Source organism: Dermacentor silvarum, chromosome 5 (assembly GCF_013339745.2).
Source record: "Dermacentor silvarum isolate Dsil-2018 chromosome 5, BIME_Dsil_1.4, whole genome shotgun sequence".
Classification (NCBI taxonomy): domain Eukaryota; kingdom Metazoa; phylum Arthropoda; class Arachnida; order Ixodida; family Ixodidae; genus Dermacentor; species Dermacentor silvarum.
In genome coordinates this window covers 49,445,866-49,462,225 of record NC_051158.1, presented here as the reverse complement: position 1 = coordinate 49,462,225, position 16,360 = coordinate 49,445,866, and the positions used below count along the sequence as shown (strand labels likewise).

Below are 16,360 nucleotides of genomic sequence, written 5' to 3'. Positions count from 1 at the left end.
ACAAGAATTCCTACGTGCGGGCTTGCGCCATTGTTTGTGTGTGCGTGCGTACATGTGTGCGAGCTTGTGTGTGCGTGTTCGTGTATGTATGTTCACATATGTTCGTGTAGTGCATGTATGGCATGGGCGCGTTTGTATATGGGTGTTTTGTGTTTGTGTTTGTATTTGTGTCTTGTCTCTGTCTGTCTGTACGCGCTGCTGCCCTAATCGCATGCCTCATAGTATGTTTGTCTGTATGTCTCTCTCTGTGTGTGTTTGTGTGTGTACGTGCGTGCGTGCGTGCGTGCGTGCGTGCGTGTGTGTGTGTGTGTGTGTGTGTGTGTGTGTGTGTGTGTGTGTGTGTGTGTGTGTGTGTGTGTGTGTGTGTGTGTGTGTGTGTGTGTGTGTGTGTGTGTGTGTGTGTGTGTGTGTGTGTGTGTGTGTGTGTGTGTGTGTGTGTGTGTGTGCGTGTGTGTGTGTTTTGTCCTTTCCTGACCAGTTTCACCACGTCGCCCTGCAAGAAAGGCGATTGGAACTTTCGACAAAAGGGTCCGAAATTGCTTTCGAGAGAAACCCTCAAACGGTTCTCCGCTGAGTTCTTGTTTCGTGACAGGTCCTGGCGGGCTCAGGGCTTTAACCGAAGCGACTGACGTTTTCAAAAAAGTCATAAAACGGAGATACGCGGGCATGAATAAAAAAGAAAAATGCTGCTGTTTTCGTTCTTGACGTGTAGGACCATTGCACGCAGCCTCGGCTAGGGATTGTCCATGAATGGGATGGTTACCAGAAATTAAAAAGAAAAAAAACGAAGAAAATCTTATGGAACATTTACAGTTCTAACGCTGTCACGTATAACATAAGACGTCGTAGGGTGAATGAAAACTAGGAATAAAAATAAAGAGTGCGAGGATTTTGCGATCGTCTCAGAGAACAGTGGCACCGTTAGTTGATGCTGTACAGTATTATACCATTTCGCGTTCACGAACAAAACGAGACTTGTGAAGGGGTTTGGCAGTGTAAGTTTACCTAAAAATATCGATTACTTTCAGAAAATGCAGTGTCTACATAGCAGAAGCCTAAACAGGCATTGCGATTCCAAGTTTCCGTATTGTGGCAAATGAGATTATTGCACTTTCGTAGCAGAGCAGCATATTTGACATTTATTGGCCACGACAAACTATAATTTAGCTTTCTGTATCTAAATTCAGAGTTCGCACACTTTGATACTCACCTTAAATTTAGACATGCACGCTATCGTCGATGATATATCATTACGTATGAACGTGCCTAAATATGCATATACCGGACACGATCGCGACAAAAAAAGAACTAATGATAATCAAAACTAAAAAAAAAAACAAAAGTAAGAAATAAGAAGGAAGTGTGCGAACTAGCAAATCAAACCTGGCTCCTCGTATTGAAGAATACAGCTAGAAAAAGGTGTTTAACCAGCGAAGTTTTATCCCACATGAACTGGTCGCGACACTCCTCGTTCCGAAAGCATTCATGCATATTAACACGAAAGCGCACGCAGTGTTCACTAACGTCATCTATCTAGTCTCTTACACGCGGTGTAGGGTAGCCAACCGGAGTCCCGTTCGGTTGACCTCACTGCCTTTGCCCTTCCTTCTTATTTCTTTCTCTCATACAAAAGTCCTACTTAATTGAAGAAGTGTTTAGATGCTAATACAAAGCTAAAAGAAGACTACGCGATATATGAAGAAAAAAATGTCGTGAACCAAAGAGGACTACGAAAAGAAGGTTATCTCTATATCATCGTTTCATTCATTAATGTTTTTACGAAATAGACAGTGCAAGCTGGAGTTGCCGTGACTGAATACGCTATAATTATACACCCTTTAAGGCTTTTTCTTAAGCTGTTCGCCACTGAAGCGGGACGTCAAATGACCTAGAAAACCGAATAATATACTACAACGGTATAAACATCGTTTTAATGATTGCGTATTGCATAACTCAACCATTCCTATCCTCGCTTGCGAGAGAGATCATAATGTTAACGAGCTGAGTTTGCAAAAGTTTTAAGAGTAAATTCACAAGTAGGCACTAAAACGACATGTACCGGTAAAGAGCGCGTGATTAGGCCATAACAGCGAAGCTGTATCAGCGATTTCTGAGTGCCTTAGAAAGCTCTAGAGGTATGCTTTTCTACTGCCACAAATCTAAGCCTCAGGTTTTTCGAACGCTTGACTCTATACGGGGGAATTTCTTCAATATACCCAAATCACTTCAGACAGTACGCCATATTGAAACTTAGTACTTCTGTACTCCGCGCTTCATGCGATGCATGTTAATTCGGTGTGCAGTTGCGAGTCCTCGCGGCCTGCTAGGACTGATTTTTTGTTGCTGTTTAATACCTCCATACCGAAAGAACATAGGCTACCATAAGAGCCGGCAATCCCTATACACGGTTGAGAAATATGCATGTCACAAACACACAAGAATGTTAGGTCCACAAAAATGTAATTGGAAACAGGAGAAAAACAAAACAAACCTGGAAAAGGCGCCCGGTTTAAGTTAGAGCCTTACCTTCGACCGCACATAAAACACGACTACACGCACAATACACGAATATCAATTTTCCAAGTAATCCAGACATGAAATAAACGCTAAATTCAAACATAGTCATTAAAGATGTCCAATTAAAATCCTAATAAACAGACTGCAGTCTACAAGAGAACCCGTCCTGGGAAGGCACAACTCTGTTTGGCAGGGTTTGACAACGAACCAAGTACTTTTGAAATGGAAAATTCACATGGGTCCAACTGGCTTAACTCATTGCGAAGTTGTAGTCACTGCTGGTCATATCCTGGGACAGTCTATGAGCATAGAGGCGTCTTGGCCGTACCGGTAGGCGTAGGTGAAGGTTTTCTTTTTTTTACTTGTCGCAAAAAAATCGACTGCATTACTGTCTAATCATAGTAACGGTCCATCAAAGACAAGGACCATCGGCTACGCCTTCTCACCTACGCCCTGGTCTTACGGCTGCTTTTCAGCTCCTACACAGGCTCGCGTTCTGGGCTGTACCGTGGCTGACATTTGACACCGACAACTCCGTCACTGGCCTTGATTGCTGGTCTTCACCACACGAAAACCGTTGAGGTATATAGTCTAGCGAACAGCTCCCCCGTAAAACTTATTCAGACCCACTACAGGAAGTGCATGGATGTATCCCCATAACGAACTATCGGCGTAAATCGAAACGCAAGCAATACCGAAATTATACAAATGCATTGTTCCGTTTCCAGGTGTCAGAGTTTTCAAGCGTCCACCTGGGACTATTAATTTGCTTAGAACGGGCTTCAGAGCGGTTACGTGTCGCATTTACACGTAATTCACGTGACCGGAGTTCTTATTACATATTTTCTGTTGTCGTTTAAATGTATGTTGTCACACACGAAAAGTACATAGATGTTTTGTAGTCGTTCTTTTAGTAGGATAGGTAACACGCGTATGTGCGACTTTGTCGGGAGCAGGGAATTGACTCCTGAAGACCTCGTGTAATTATTTTCCCCGTTACATCGTCCAGTGCCACCCTTTTACGGAGAGCGCTGACGGACAGCTTTAGCTTGTCCGCAAACGTGTTAACACGGTTACCGGAGACATGAAGTGTAGCAACAACGCAGACCGCGACACGATGTGACGTACTGTCCAACCACAACATTTCAGAAAAGTGTTCATGTTTCATAGGTGTTCTAGCAAAAGAAAAAATACACCAGTGCGACGACTCCTTTAATACGTGTGTTCAAGTTACACACACACACACACACACACACACACACACACACACACACACACACACACACACACACACACACACACACACACACACACATACAATTTCTTCGACGGCTGTTATTTCCCCTTTACTGTAGTGTTGCTCGAATACTGAGGGGCCCCGTGACGATAGTAACTTGCTCTTGGACAATCTGGGCAGAGATTCCGGCGCTGTTTGTGCACCCTCTTGTGGAGTCAGGGCGGGAAAAAGGCGTATATTTGTCAACGAGCATTTAAACTAGGGGTGTCGTTTTCAATGTCACGTAAATTGTCCCACTCCAATACGGTCATTACAACACGAGCCTTAAACACTGCTAAATTTACAGTTATTTAACAAATTTTAGTAAATAGCGACGGCAACTTGCTCAGCCAGCACACACCACGCTTTACATTATTTAGACGAGTCATGAATAAACATCCTGGCATCGGCAAAATGTGTGAGTGCGCGCGCGTTTGTTCTCAAGCTATGCGATATCTTGTTTATTCTCTTGCGTTTTTTTTTCATTTATTTGATGTTATTACAAGCCTATGCTATTAGTTCTTTTCTTCTCACGCGGCGTATTGATTGGCGCGGTTAGTACTGAAAAAACACACGGCATTTTGTTTTATTTCGGATTCACAATATGCTCATAAGCTCACTTAAAATAACCAGCGTCTAACTTCTTCAGCAATAAATTTTCTCTGTAAATTGGAGAAAATACCGCAATTCACAATAAAATCGTAAAGACTACGTGCGATGTGTTGTATGGGACATGCCTGCAATGTTATTAGTACGTTTTGCATGCTTCATGCCGTATTATACAACAGCGTCCTTCAGTATCTCTCGGTCCAGCTTTTATTGATGAAACACGGATACTACACCCGCTCCCCATATAAAGCCACGTTATGGCTCTTTGGCAATGTACATAAAAAACTAAATAAAACAGGTAATGTCGTAAAACATGTGGAGGAAGGAATGCATTGCTTAAACATGAGATAAGCAGCCATGGAACATGCTATCTATATTTACCGAGTGTTTTGATTGTCCCTGGTTATATATATATATATATATATATATATATATATATATATCTTCTAGCCAGACAGAAGTCCGCAAAGCACCCATTGCATCAAAGAAAGCTACTATGTTTGACGAACCGCTGCGTTGCAAAACTGGGGAACGCATACTTCGATGTCGTATATCGCGTTACGAAATAACAGGAATCGAATGTTCAGCAGCGGGCTTGATGCTCAATGTCTCGTCCGAGAAGGGACGCAGTGAAGAAGCCATTCAAAGCGAAGCAGTGAAGAAATGACCTTATGTCGTTTCACGCCGTCTTGGATTTGACGGCAATAACTTCTGCGCAAAAGCAAAAGCCATAAATGCAAAACCTTTTTGCATGGCACTGTCAAAAGTTCGCTCTTACATGGGGTCAAAAGTGAACGGGTTCGTTTTTCTTTTTCTATATGAGCGCCAATGTTTCAGTAGTGTTGATTTGATGTAATGAAGAGATCTGACATAGAGCGTTGAACAGTCATATGTGTCTTATAGGTGATATGTGTCAATTAATATACGTGCAGCTATTCAGTTAGGCTAGTTATTTCACTGGTTAGCTCAGGAGTTAGATAATATAGGTACATTGTGGTGAATGTGGTCCGTCGTCCGAGTATTTCGCCTTCTAAATGAAAACGGCGTTCATTGCACCATGTTGCTTGAATGATGTGATTATTCAGCATTATTAGGCTATGAACGAACGAGCGGATTTCCAAATTCAATCGCACCGGAGCTTAGCACACGATGTACAACATGTCTCTGAGCGCAATAGCAAATCTCGGTGTTTTGCCTCCTTTACGGAAATGGTGCTGATTATATACGAAGTCAGAAGACATTCAGTGAATGAATGAATTTGAAACTATAACGGTACCTGAAGATAGTCCAGGCATGCAAAGGGTCTCGTATGGGCATCATTTATGCAATGTGAAATGAAAGTCGGTGGTGTTTACATTGGAGACAATTTATCTCTGCGGAATATTCTTCTTCAACACATTTCTGTACGAAATTGCGAGACTTATGTTTACTCGCGACGTTTCATTCAGTTTTCAACTACAGTCGCTACTGGAGGATATTGCATAGGGTTTGTATAAAAATGACGTTTTCACTGGAAAAAAATATTGTATCTCGAAGGTTAAAGGCTCCATTTCATGCCGGGTGACATTGCTGAATATTTAAAGCAGCAGTTATGAACCCTTGCGCGCAAATATATCTATTGATTTGGAGAGAACGAGAAGTTCATTCGTAATAAAATCTCCGTAAAAGCTAAATCCAATAGAAATAAAGATAAAGTGCCCATATCGCTGAATAAGTTCTAATAGGTAAAAGTGCATGCTTTAGGATAGCGTACTTATCCACAATATTGGCGATTCGTAAATCTTGTCCACAATAACAGCGCTTACCTTGAACTGATTTCCATGAAAACGGGGGGATCACCGCCGAAGTAAGCAGCCGTCAAAGCATTCGAGGAAAAGGAGCTTTGAGATTGCTGTTAATGCCCATAGAAGGAATAAATATTCAATATTATATATTCAATTAGGCTGCAAATTAAAAAAAGAATGATTGAGTAATGACCAAAGTTATCAAGGTTGGTAAAACAGTGAAACCATTCGAAAGCATTGTGTGTCTACGATAATAACAGGAATTCAGGATATACTCAACAAGTGGCTGTCCTATTGGACGTAGAATAAATGGTATCAAACAGAAAATTACAACAAGAGGAATGTCAGAGATCCTGTATGAGTCGCAATTTCAATCCTCGTCGACGTTCACCTGTATAAAAATTCTTCATTCGCGATTCAAGTCAAGGACACTCGCACGTGCGCGTGCACAACCACAGTGTTTGTGGTAGAAAGAGAAGCTTTTTCTACGCACACTCACCGTTTCCGCTTTGCCGTTCTGCAACGGCTGAACCGGACACGTCACCAGGTTCAGAGCAGCCGTCGCAGCTGACGCAGTGGCGTGACCTCTGTTTGTCATCCAAGAAGGGGTAGTCTTGTTGTCTCCACCGGAGCCGGCAGTGGACGTCGTCGGCTCGGCCACTTTAGTTGGCGTAGCCCCAGCACTTGATGACGTGTGCGACGGCGAACCACTGTTGGATGGTTGTAGATGGAGTCGCCAACTCGGTGTCTTTGTCGGGGAGCCATCGGACCAGGCGTGACTTTCGTTTTTCTGGCGAGACAAACTACTGCGGCGGCTGTCGTGGAACAGGACACCCGTGGTCCGGACTTCGGGGACGACGCCCGCGGGTGCTGACGCTGAACCCGTGGTCGAAGATTCACCCGGTTTGGCTGTCAGAGACGCGACGCAGCTGCGTCGCCTGGCGTGGAGCTCGGCGGACGCCATGTCACTCAAGAGCACCAGAGACGTTCCACGAACGTTGAACTACGACAAGTGCAGGGACTTACAGTTCGTTAGAAGCGCACTGTGCAGTTCGTGCGCAACAAGTTATTTGTGCAGGAGAGGGAGTAATGTAAGTAGTCGGACCAGCCGGTTGTCCTTACGGAAGTTTACTCGAGTAGTCACTTGTGGTCCAGTGGGTGAATGACCGTACTCTAAAAGCCTTGCTTTGCAAAAGAGTAAGGTTATTTCCTCAACAAATTTGACTGGGTCTTTGCTGTGCCGTGAAGAAGTGCAACGTGATCGAACCCGATGAGTTCGATGCAGCTATTGAACTGTTGAATGCCATGAAATGTAATCCCAGAAATGCAGTTAACAGGTTCACTCAGTAGAACTTGCAGAGTCTTCGCTAATGTTTTTACGCCACTTCACATTTCAGCGATGCTTTTCGATAACTTCAATTACCAGGAAATACGTAAAACGCTGTTGAGACCATGCCACATATATTCAGCAATGATCTGTTTCTTTCGGCTGAAGAATTTCGATGTAGCCCACGGGCGTTGCACGAATAGTGCACATTTTCCAAATACGAACCTTTTCTTGAAGTTCAAGTTGCAAGAAAATGTTATCGTCTCCAAACTTGTCAAGGTGCAGGTGTTGGTAAAACTCCCAGCACGTAATAGCTCAATCGCCGTCCCTTGGTAGGCGTCAGTTTCTGTAATCGTTAGAGTAGGTTCAGCAAAAACGCCAAACCTGATTTTGTCCTGTTGTTGTGCTTACTTCACTTCGGAAAGTTATTCGGAATGCGAACACATCACCAGGGAACGTGCCATTGGGGATAAGTCTTCCAACCAATTTCTCTCTCATACAAACTCGAGTCACGAAGTCACTCTAGCGAAGAGTCCGTACTGCGAGTCGCTAATTGGCCTTTCGCAGAAGCTTGCCGAACCGTGCGTCGCTTACGCAGAAAAACTGTAATTGCTTGCAATCGATGGCTCGGCAGAGGCAAACGCTGCGTCGTCTGCAATCCACGAACAAAATGACCGTGGCGAAGCAGAGGTTCCCTCAGGCTTCACTTAGTGCAACCCGTAATATATTCAGGTAGCATGAATGTGCAACCAACCGCGAATCCGTCTTCTGTTTCTTGAACACACCGCAGTACACACTTTCTTTTTTTTTTCTCGAAGAGACAGTCACTGACAAACTGTCCAGATCAGCTGCGGATCTTTCAACCGCCTACTGGATACCTTCGGTAGCACAAAACAAAGTCTCTCAGACGAAACCAAAGTCAGCGGTCTAGGCGTTGCCACTGTGTCAAACCGGCTGCGAAGCAGACGATCTTACCCACGCTCAAGCAGACGATAATGCTTCACGACAGCAGAAACACCGCTGAATGAAATCCAGACGATCCTTTTCTGTCTTTCCAAATTGAAGTCGTAGCAGACGACAACAAAGCGCATTCAATGCAGGCGTAAATTTTGCACGATCTCGATGAGCACACACAAAAAAAATGACACTAGGGCCACTAAGAGCGAGCGTTGTCGTCTACGGCGAAAGCGACCAACAGTGTCAGTCTCTCAACTTCTCCGGCACGCTCTCCCTTGAGGCGAAGCAAGCAGCGCGCTGCTCTGTAAAGCGCCGGTCGTTGGCGACTGAGGCCTTCGATCTGGTCTCGGGACCAGAGTTACCGTCGCAAGTGCCGCACGCTTAGGGCCGCCGCCGCGATGTGGCGCTCGCAACCCGATCTCTCGTCAACGCCTTCCCTCAACTGCCCGCTGACTCTCCTGCTATATATTTTCTTTCTTTCTTTCTCTCTCTCTCTCTCGCTCTTTTTGTATAACGCCTTTGAAGCAAGCACGCCGCCAGCAGCTTCTGGCAGAAATAAAAACACTGCAGAAAGGCGATGGGAGAGTGATTTAAGCTGTGGTTGCCTCAACTCTATTTATTGCTTTTATATGTTCAGCTAAACGGTGTTGTAATACACAACACGACTAGATAAAAACGATATGTGAGAGTGTTTTGTTCAGCCTTTCAGTTTGTACATCGTTGCGACGAGTATTGAAAATGACAAAAACTGTGAAAAGAGGTGCTTTGGGCGTCTGGGTACACAGCGGTTTGTGTTCTGATGCGTCTTGCATTTGTGTCTCTCACGCTTGCACTGTTCGTGAAATTCCTCAAGGGCAGTTTCCGTTACATAGAACTACGGAATCTCTTAGTTTGTTCTTTAAAAAAGAAAAGAAGTGTATCGCCGAGTAAACAAGAGTTTTTTGTCGGTTTCTTTTATGGTACTTTCTTTATTTGGCGTCTGCTGGTACGCCGAGAATTCAGCCTCGTATAGCACATTCTTCAACGTACTCTCTGGAATTTCTTTTGCTGGAAAATGAAAAAAAATTCACTATTAGTTTACTCCTGGTGGCTTTTTGTAAACTTTGCGATGTTTTTAATGTCCACATCTTTGTTTATTTTCATAATGCGTCATGAAATGAATGAAATATTCGAACAAAAACCACTTTAGTGGTAAAAAAAGGAATCTTATGGTGTGCTCTTTGGGGAAGGTGTTTTATAAATAGGTACCGCTATGCAGCTCATAAACCAGGTTTCACAAGTCATAGAATCAATATACTTTTTGGATGTTATTGCGTTTTTAGGTTTAATCTTTATCGCCCTTATTCAATGCGATTCATTCCATAGGGTTATATAGACAAACGTCATCAGCTCCTAAAACAGAAGGTATCTTTGGGTATGAGTTTTAATTCACTCGTTCGCCTGTGTCCGAACGCACTCGCCAAAAAATAACTGAATTACTTTTAATTCATTCTATCTCCCGTCTCACTGTGCATTTATTTATTTTGTTGAAAATACTGAAACAAGCGGTGAATTAGTTACTTTGCTCCTTGTTCTCTTCTGACTCTCACTAAATGAAATAAAATTTGTGCCAAGAACATGTGTTGCGCATTTACATAGTTCTCTGTGCACCAACCGGGTTGCTACCGGGCGTTAGTGTTGTGCTGTTGAAGACGAGGTTCCTGGTTTGATTTCTCGTGGCAACGGCTACACTCCAGGCTGTACGGAGTACAAGAACGTATTTGTAATGAGTGCTGGTTGCGTGTTGGAAAAGCCTACTTTATCAAATCGGTTCTGATTCCTACGCTACAGCTCCAGGTTATGGCTCCTCTGTGGCTTTTGGGTGATAAACGCAATCAATGAATTCAAACGGTGAAATAATTATACAACACACAAATTTAGTAACGTTCTCCAAGTGTAGTATTTGCCCATCTAATTAAAACGAGGCCATACTGTCAATAAGTTCTCTTCTTCGTCTTGTTCTGGAAATCATCAATAAATGTCGCTGTTTCATAGGAAAATCGACGCGATAGAAAAGTGCAGAAAGACTCATGTAAGAGAAAGTTGCCTTCCACCCGAATGCTGCACAAAGCTACGAAGGAAACCCATGAGTGTTTTTTGGAAAGAAAGCTTCGCCATTCACAGACACTACTGATACTTCAACTACACCAAGTAAGATTTCTAGTTTTGAGGGCCGTATAAGTTGCACTAAACAGTCGCTTACTATTTAAATTAACAAGCAACGTGTCACACGCGCACAGGGAAACGCGAAAAGATCTCATCCGATGACCACGAACGCTCGGAAGCTGTTACAAAGAGCGCCGGCCGCAGGAAACGAGCACTTCGTGCTGCCTCTCGATTCAGTGCTTTTCGAAGAGGTGAGATTACGTGACAGCGAACACGAAGTGCGCGGTAACACAGCGCGCACAAAGTCACCAGCCATCTCGGCTCGCCCCAAAGCTTTTGCACCCACGACAGATTACCTTGTAGAAACTGCGCGTGGGCCACGTGCGTACTCAGCCTCGCGGAAAGCCATGCGCCGTGGTGGTAGGGGTAGAGGAGAAGACGTGCGCACACCTCCACCTCCCCCTTGTGCGTGCTTGATCCCGTGACCTGCAACATTGGGCTCTCTGGAACATTGCGCGCATCGAAGAACCATCCCCTTAGTCTCACCCTGCACACTTTCCCTCATACCCATAATACACGGTGCGCGTTATGATTTTATTGCACTTACGCTTCATAAGGAAGATGACGGCGACGATGGCATCGATGGTGAGGGTGACACGGAAAAGTTGCCTGAAATGCCGATATAATTCCAAGCAGAATAAAATCTGCAACTCAATAATTACCAGCGTCCTCGCACCTGTAAGCCTTTATTAGTACCCCTGTATAGTTTTCTTCCCCACTGTACGATAATTAGTGTGGCGAAGAGCTCTTGTAAGGCCCACGTTGGCCTGGTGACCGCAGGCTACCGCAGACCGACTGGGGCCCCCTGAGATATTAGAAAGCTTTAGATTCGAGTTTCGCGTGCTTAGAAGCTTTGTGCACGGAAACGTGAGGCTTCCAAGTGCACTACACGCCGCATTCGTGGGACGCTTATAGTTTCGCTTACGCGATCGTCCGTGGGTGGAAGCCTCGCAAACGTATAGGTCGTTGCTTCCGCATTTCTGCTGGCACCCTCCGCGTGCATACATGAACGCTACTCCAGCCAAGTTCGTTCAACATGAGCCGGAATCGAAGCCAACGCGCGATTGTTCCACCTCGCGAACTGCGCGCCCGTGTTAGCTCAGGCTGCGTTCTGTGCCTGGTAGCTCGCAGGGCCCATCACGTACGTGGGACGAACCATGCAAGGGCGCAGATTTCACGTGCGTACTTGAGACGCGACAGGACTCCCTACGTTCGGCGCATGCGCATTTCGATCCCGCAAGCTGTTCGCGTACGTAGCGCTTGTACTTACGTGAAACTAAAACTGCCCATTATATTCTCATATGTTGGATACCAAGTTTTTCTAAGAAGAGGGGGCTTATTCCGATACTTAATCAGAGGACTTATATTTTAGAAGCGTTTCTAAATAGGTCTTAATAATGCAATCACATGTTACTGCGCACATTTATTTAAATATTAGGTCGTATGGAAAACCGTGCGATGAAAAAAAAGACAAACTTATTTCTCCTCAACATTACCGCAAAAACTTGTTGCACGAGTAAATGGCACATTTGGGTTTCCCATGCAAGACATCATTATACAGTACTGACATAGCACTAACCATGCTTATACATAATCTCATATCGAAGTTACGCCGCGTGGCAATCTAAGCGGAAAAAACAACAAAGCTAGGTTTGAGAAGAGAAGCGTACTTTTTTTAAAACCACAGCAATTTAAAAGGAAAAACAATAATGTTTATCCACTGTCATTACCGTAAAAAAAGGAAAAATATTTTACACACATTTGTATTCTACTTCAGTGGATGAAACGCAGTTGAGTAAGCTTATGTTTATTCTCAGAAAAATAAATCTTACACAGCCTGTGTGTAAGGGTCCGTAAGGTAATTTTCGAGTAAACTATATTTCAGTGATTATGTTGAGATGTATCGATGGGTTAGGACACACATAGCTAAAGAAAGACAATTACACAGCTATATATATATATATATATATATATATATATATATATACATGGAGACCGACGGGCAGCCAGATTGACTGACTGATTTTGATAGATAATTGCTTTGATGGCAGGCAAACAGGAAGCCGAGTTTGACTCATTGCTAAACGAGTAGGCAATGTTACTACGGCCCATCCACGACGCCGGATGCTTTCTTTCGAAAGCACATCGCTATTACTCAAGCCCTTGACAAAAAAATAAGCCCAAATGGCACTCTGCAGGAGAAGCAAGCGACTCCCAATGTTTACACGCCCACACCCTACGCGTATGTCGGAAGCGCACTTCAAACAAGTCCATCACGCACACGTGGGCGGGGGGGGGGCTAGAAGACGTTCTAGCGAGTACCGGTTGCAACACGGCTTTTCCGCAAAGCCTGTCCCGGCATCCCCAGGCACCGACCACATTTTATTCGTCACTCTCTCTCTCTCTCTCTCTCACACAGGTGCAGGTCAGGCGCCCACGCCCGTGTAGACGCCAGGACGATGTCTCCGCATGGACGTCCTTCAATCCCGGAGAGGTTCGCGATGTGACCCCTTCCTCGATTTACCTCCCTTCCCTTACCTACGTCTCTCTATCACTCTTTCTTTATCTATCTCTCTCACGCAAGCGTCTATCAACTTGTATCGCTTTCTTTAATTAACGGTTCGGTAACTATGCCTCCGTCGCCACCCGCGACCCCGCGACGCTGTTGTGCCGGCCACTCTATGAAAGAGCTGGAGGATGAGAGTGGCCCCACTGAGTGGGTTCTACTTCGAAAGGGCTTCCAGCAAATCAAGAGGTTCAGGGGGTTCTGTCCGGGCTGAAGAGGGAGCGCAGGTAAACTTCAAAGGGGTCCGATGATAGCAAGCAAGGGTGGGAGTATTATCTCTTCTGTAATTACCCTCGCTCGCGCGTGTATATCTTTATTTGGTGTCTTTTTTGTTTGTTACTGACTTGATAAGGCACGCGAACGATATGGGTCATCAGCCGGGAGCGACCCACTTGGTGAACCGATGCAAGGAGCCCGCTGAAGAGGACGCCAACAAATTTGAGGGCACGATCCGCAAAGGCGGTTCTGTTTGTGCGTGGGCTCTAGTTAGCGAGCGAAGCTGGGAAGATGGGCAGCACTTTTTCCCAGTTTGCGGGTGGGGTATAATTGAACAACGACGGGTGGGCCTTTGGTATTGTTAATCGAATGTACGTGTGTGCAGTGACTAGGAAAAACCAGACGGAAGTGGACGGGGTTTCGAGTCTGGGGACGTGAGCGTAATCATGCTACGCTCGTGATCGATGGAATTATTGTGTTATTGAGGCTTCGACCCTCGAGTACACAGGTACGACGAGGGTGTGATTGAGAGTGGGGGAGTTTGTGATGAATGCGGGCCTCTCCAGTGAAGGACGTAATTTTTGACGAATGGAAGCGCGCGTGATGTGATCTCTTCCGTCGTCTTTGTCGGGTTTTAGCGTAAAGTTTTCTGACATGGATGTAGGTAGTCCGATGTTGAGATACTGAAAGCGCCGGGTCAAGCGGGAGCGAGAGAGTCAAGGTAAATGATCGAGTGAGGAGTCAAAGGGCTAGCAAACGAGTAAGCCAGCGAGCGTAGGCCTGTTGTTATTGGACATAACGACATAGTCAAAGCATCTGATCTACCCTTGTTATTTGCACGAAGGACTTCAACTAACAGGGAAGTGGAAGTGCAAGCGACCGCATCATAATCATTGAATCAAATGGAGCAATAGGTATTAAAGGCTGAATAACTTAACGTTGACAAAGAATTCGCAAAGAATTGTAGTCGGGAAAAAAAAGAAGAGAGATAAACGGAAGCACTTGAAATCCTCTCGTTCTTCGAAAACACCTAGCCGCACATATAAGCGAAATAACGTTCCATCTTGGTGAATTTTACTGACTGTGGTGGACTTCTGCATACAGCAAGAAACATTAGGAGTAGTTAGCATTTCCGAATACAAAGGCTCATTCACGAACACCTAAGACGTAGACTCGAGCAGCAGTGTTGGAGCCAGCCGCCTCCCCCCCCCCCCCCCCAGCGCGCGCCATATTAGGACGCAAAGTGTATTCAGGGCGCACAAAACTATGACAATAACGACGGGCTGTGTGAGGCGCAAGAAGCCATTGTAAACATGAATAACTGTTGAAGAATCAGAGAGAGAATGACACGAAGATTCAAAGCCATGGAGGTGAACCAAGGACGTAACCCGTTCGCTAGCCTACGCTTTGGGAGGGAGAGTGTAGAAGGAGAGATAGGAAAAAGGAAAGCGAGGAAAAAGGACATTTTCTCTACCGGTTACAACCGTTGCTACAGTCCTGTCAAATTTAAGAAGTGCAATAGGGATTTTGTGGCCTCGTGTATGCAAGACTCCTTCGATCAAGGTCCTATATTTTTTTTTTCCTCTGACAGAGGTATGTCATGCAAGCGGCTGGGGATAACTTGCCGAGCGCATCTTTAAGCATCGAAGGATGGGCAGTGGCACAGAAGTGGCGGTACTTCCTCGTCACATCCACAAAAATTACACGCCCCACTTTTGTCCGCTCCCATTATGGAATGAACAGAGATTCTGCAGACATTCAGCGCAAAAGTGCCCCCTATCATCTTCTCGGACTCACGTACAGCTGTTAGATCCTTCTCGGCCACACTCGTGTCTGAACAGGCGAACAATATTGTGAACAAAGCACTTCAAAGAACTCGGGAGAGCAGCGAAAGAGGATACCACATCTCGTGGTTCCCAGCCCATATGATGCCTCAGTTAACCGGCTGGGATGTAATCCTAACGAGCAGGCCTACCGGATAGCGCGCGATTTCACGTACCACGCTGTCGGGGGTAGCCAGGCTCGGAACGAGGTCAACGTCCACACAGATCCAATATGTACCTTCCACGAAATTGTTTCCCATTATCGTCTCGGCAGGAGGACATTTACCCCCCCCCCCCCCCCCCACCCCAAATTGAAGAAACCTCAGGCTAGCACACTCAGACTTCTGCAAAGCCGTTCGTATCCCACTCCCTGGTCCCTTAACAGGATAGACCCTGACAATTCACAGTCGTGCTCCAAATGTGGTCATGACTCATGCTCTTTTGATCACGTGCTCTGGTTGTGCCCAGCCCTTAACGCCTCTCCACCCATCACGAAAGAGCAATGGGAGGAATCCCTGAAGAGCAGCAATCTTCAAATTCAACTCCAGGCTGTCCAGAGGGCCCACGACATCGCGACGGGACTTGGTCTCCCGGTCCCATCGTGGGCGGAGCCACCGACTTAATCTGGGGGAGCCTTCGGCTCGCCTAGATCTCAGTTCCTCAGGACTCAAATAAAGTTCTTGTCATGTCATGTCATTCTGAGGAAGAGACATTCTATAAGGGCGACGCTCAATCACATGTGACAACATAAAGTTATTTCGCAACGGGAGAGTCCGGGTGGGGGGCAGAATCACACGGTAGCGTCGAGTGAATGCAAGCTACAGTTGGTGAAACCCGGTGAATTCTAGTGTAGGAGTAGGATGTGGCGAACAAGTAACCGAATTTGCTACGCGGCGGATCTTGTTGATCCGAATTTACAACCGCAGATATTGTTCATTAACCATGCACGCAGCTTCCTTTGCATTGTCGTTATGGATGTTTAATCAGTGGCTCGACAACCGCTGAAAAAGAATGTCCTGCCTTTCTTCGGCACTTGTTTTTCATTTATTAAATGCGAAGCATTTCTTGGCGAGCATTTGC

At 45.4% G+C, this 16,360-nt stretch overlaps 1 protein-coding gene across 1 annotated transcript in view; it reads right to left on the bottom strand.

Moving 5' to 3' along the window:
- LOC119452396 (GTP-binding protein REM 2) overlaps positions 1–7,693 on the bottom strand; it is a 185,431-nt gene extending 177,738 nt beyond the window's left edge. Inside the window, exon 1 of the mRNA XM_037714580.2 lies at positions 6,686–7,693. Coding sequence (XP_037570508.2) covers positions 6,686–7,150 — 465 coding nt within the window. The 5' untranslated portion in view covers positions 7,151–7,693. The remainder of the gene's footprint in view (positions 1–6,685) is intronic.
- Positions 7,694–16,360: the final 8,667 nt, after the last annotated feature.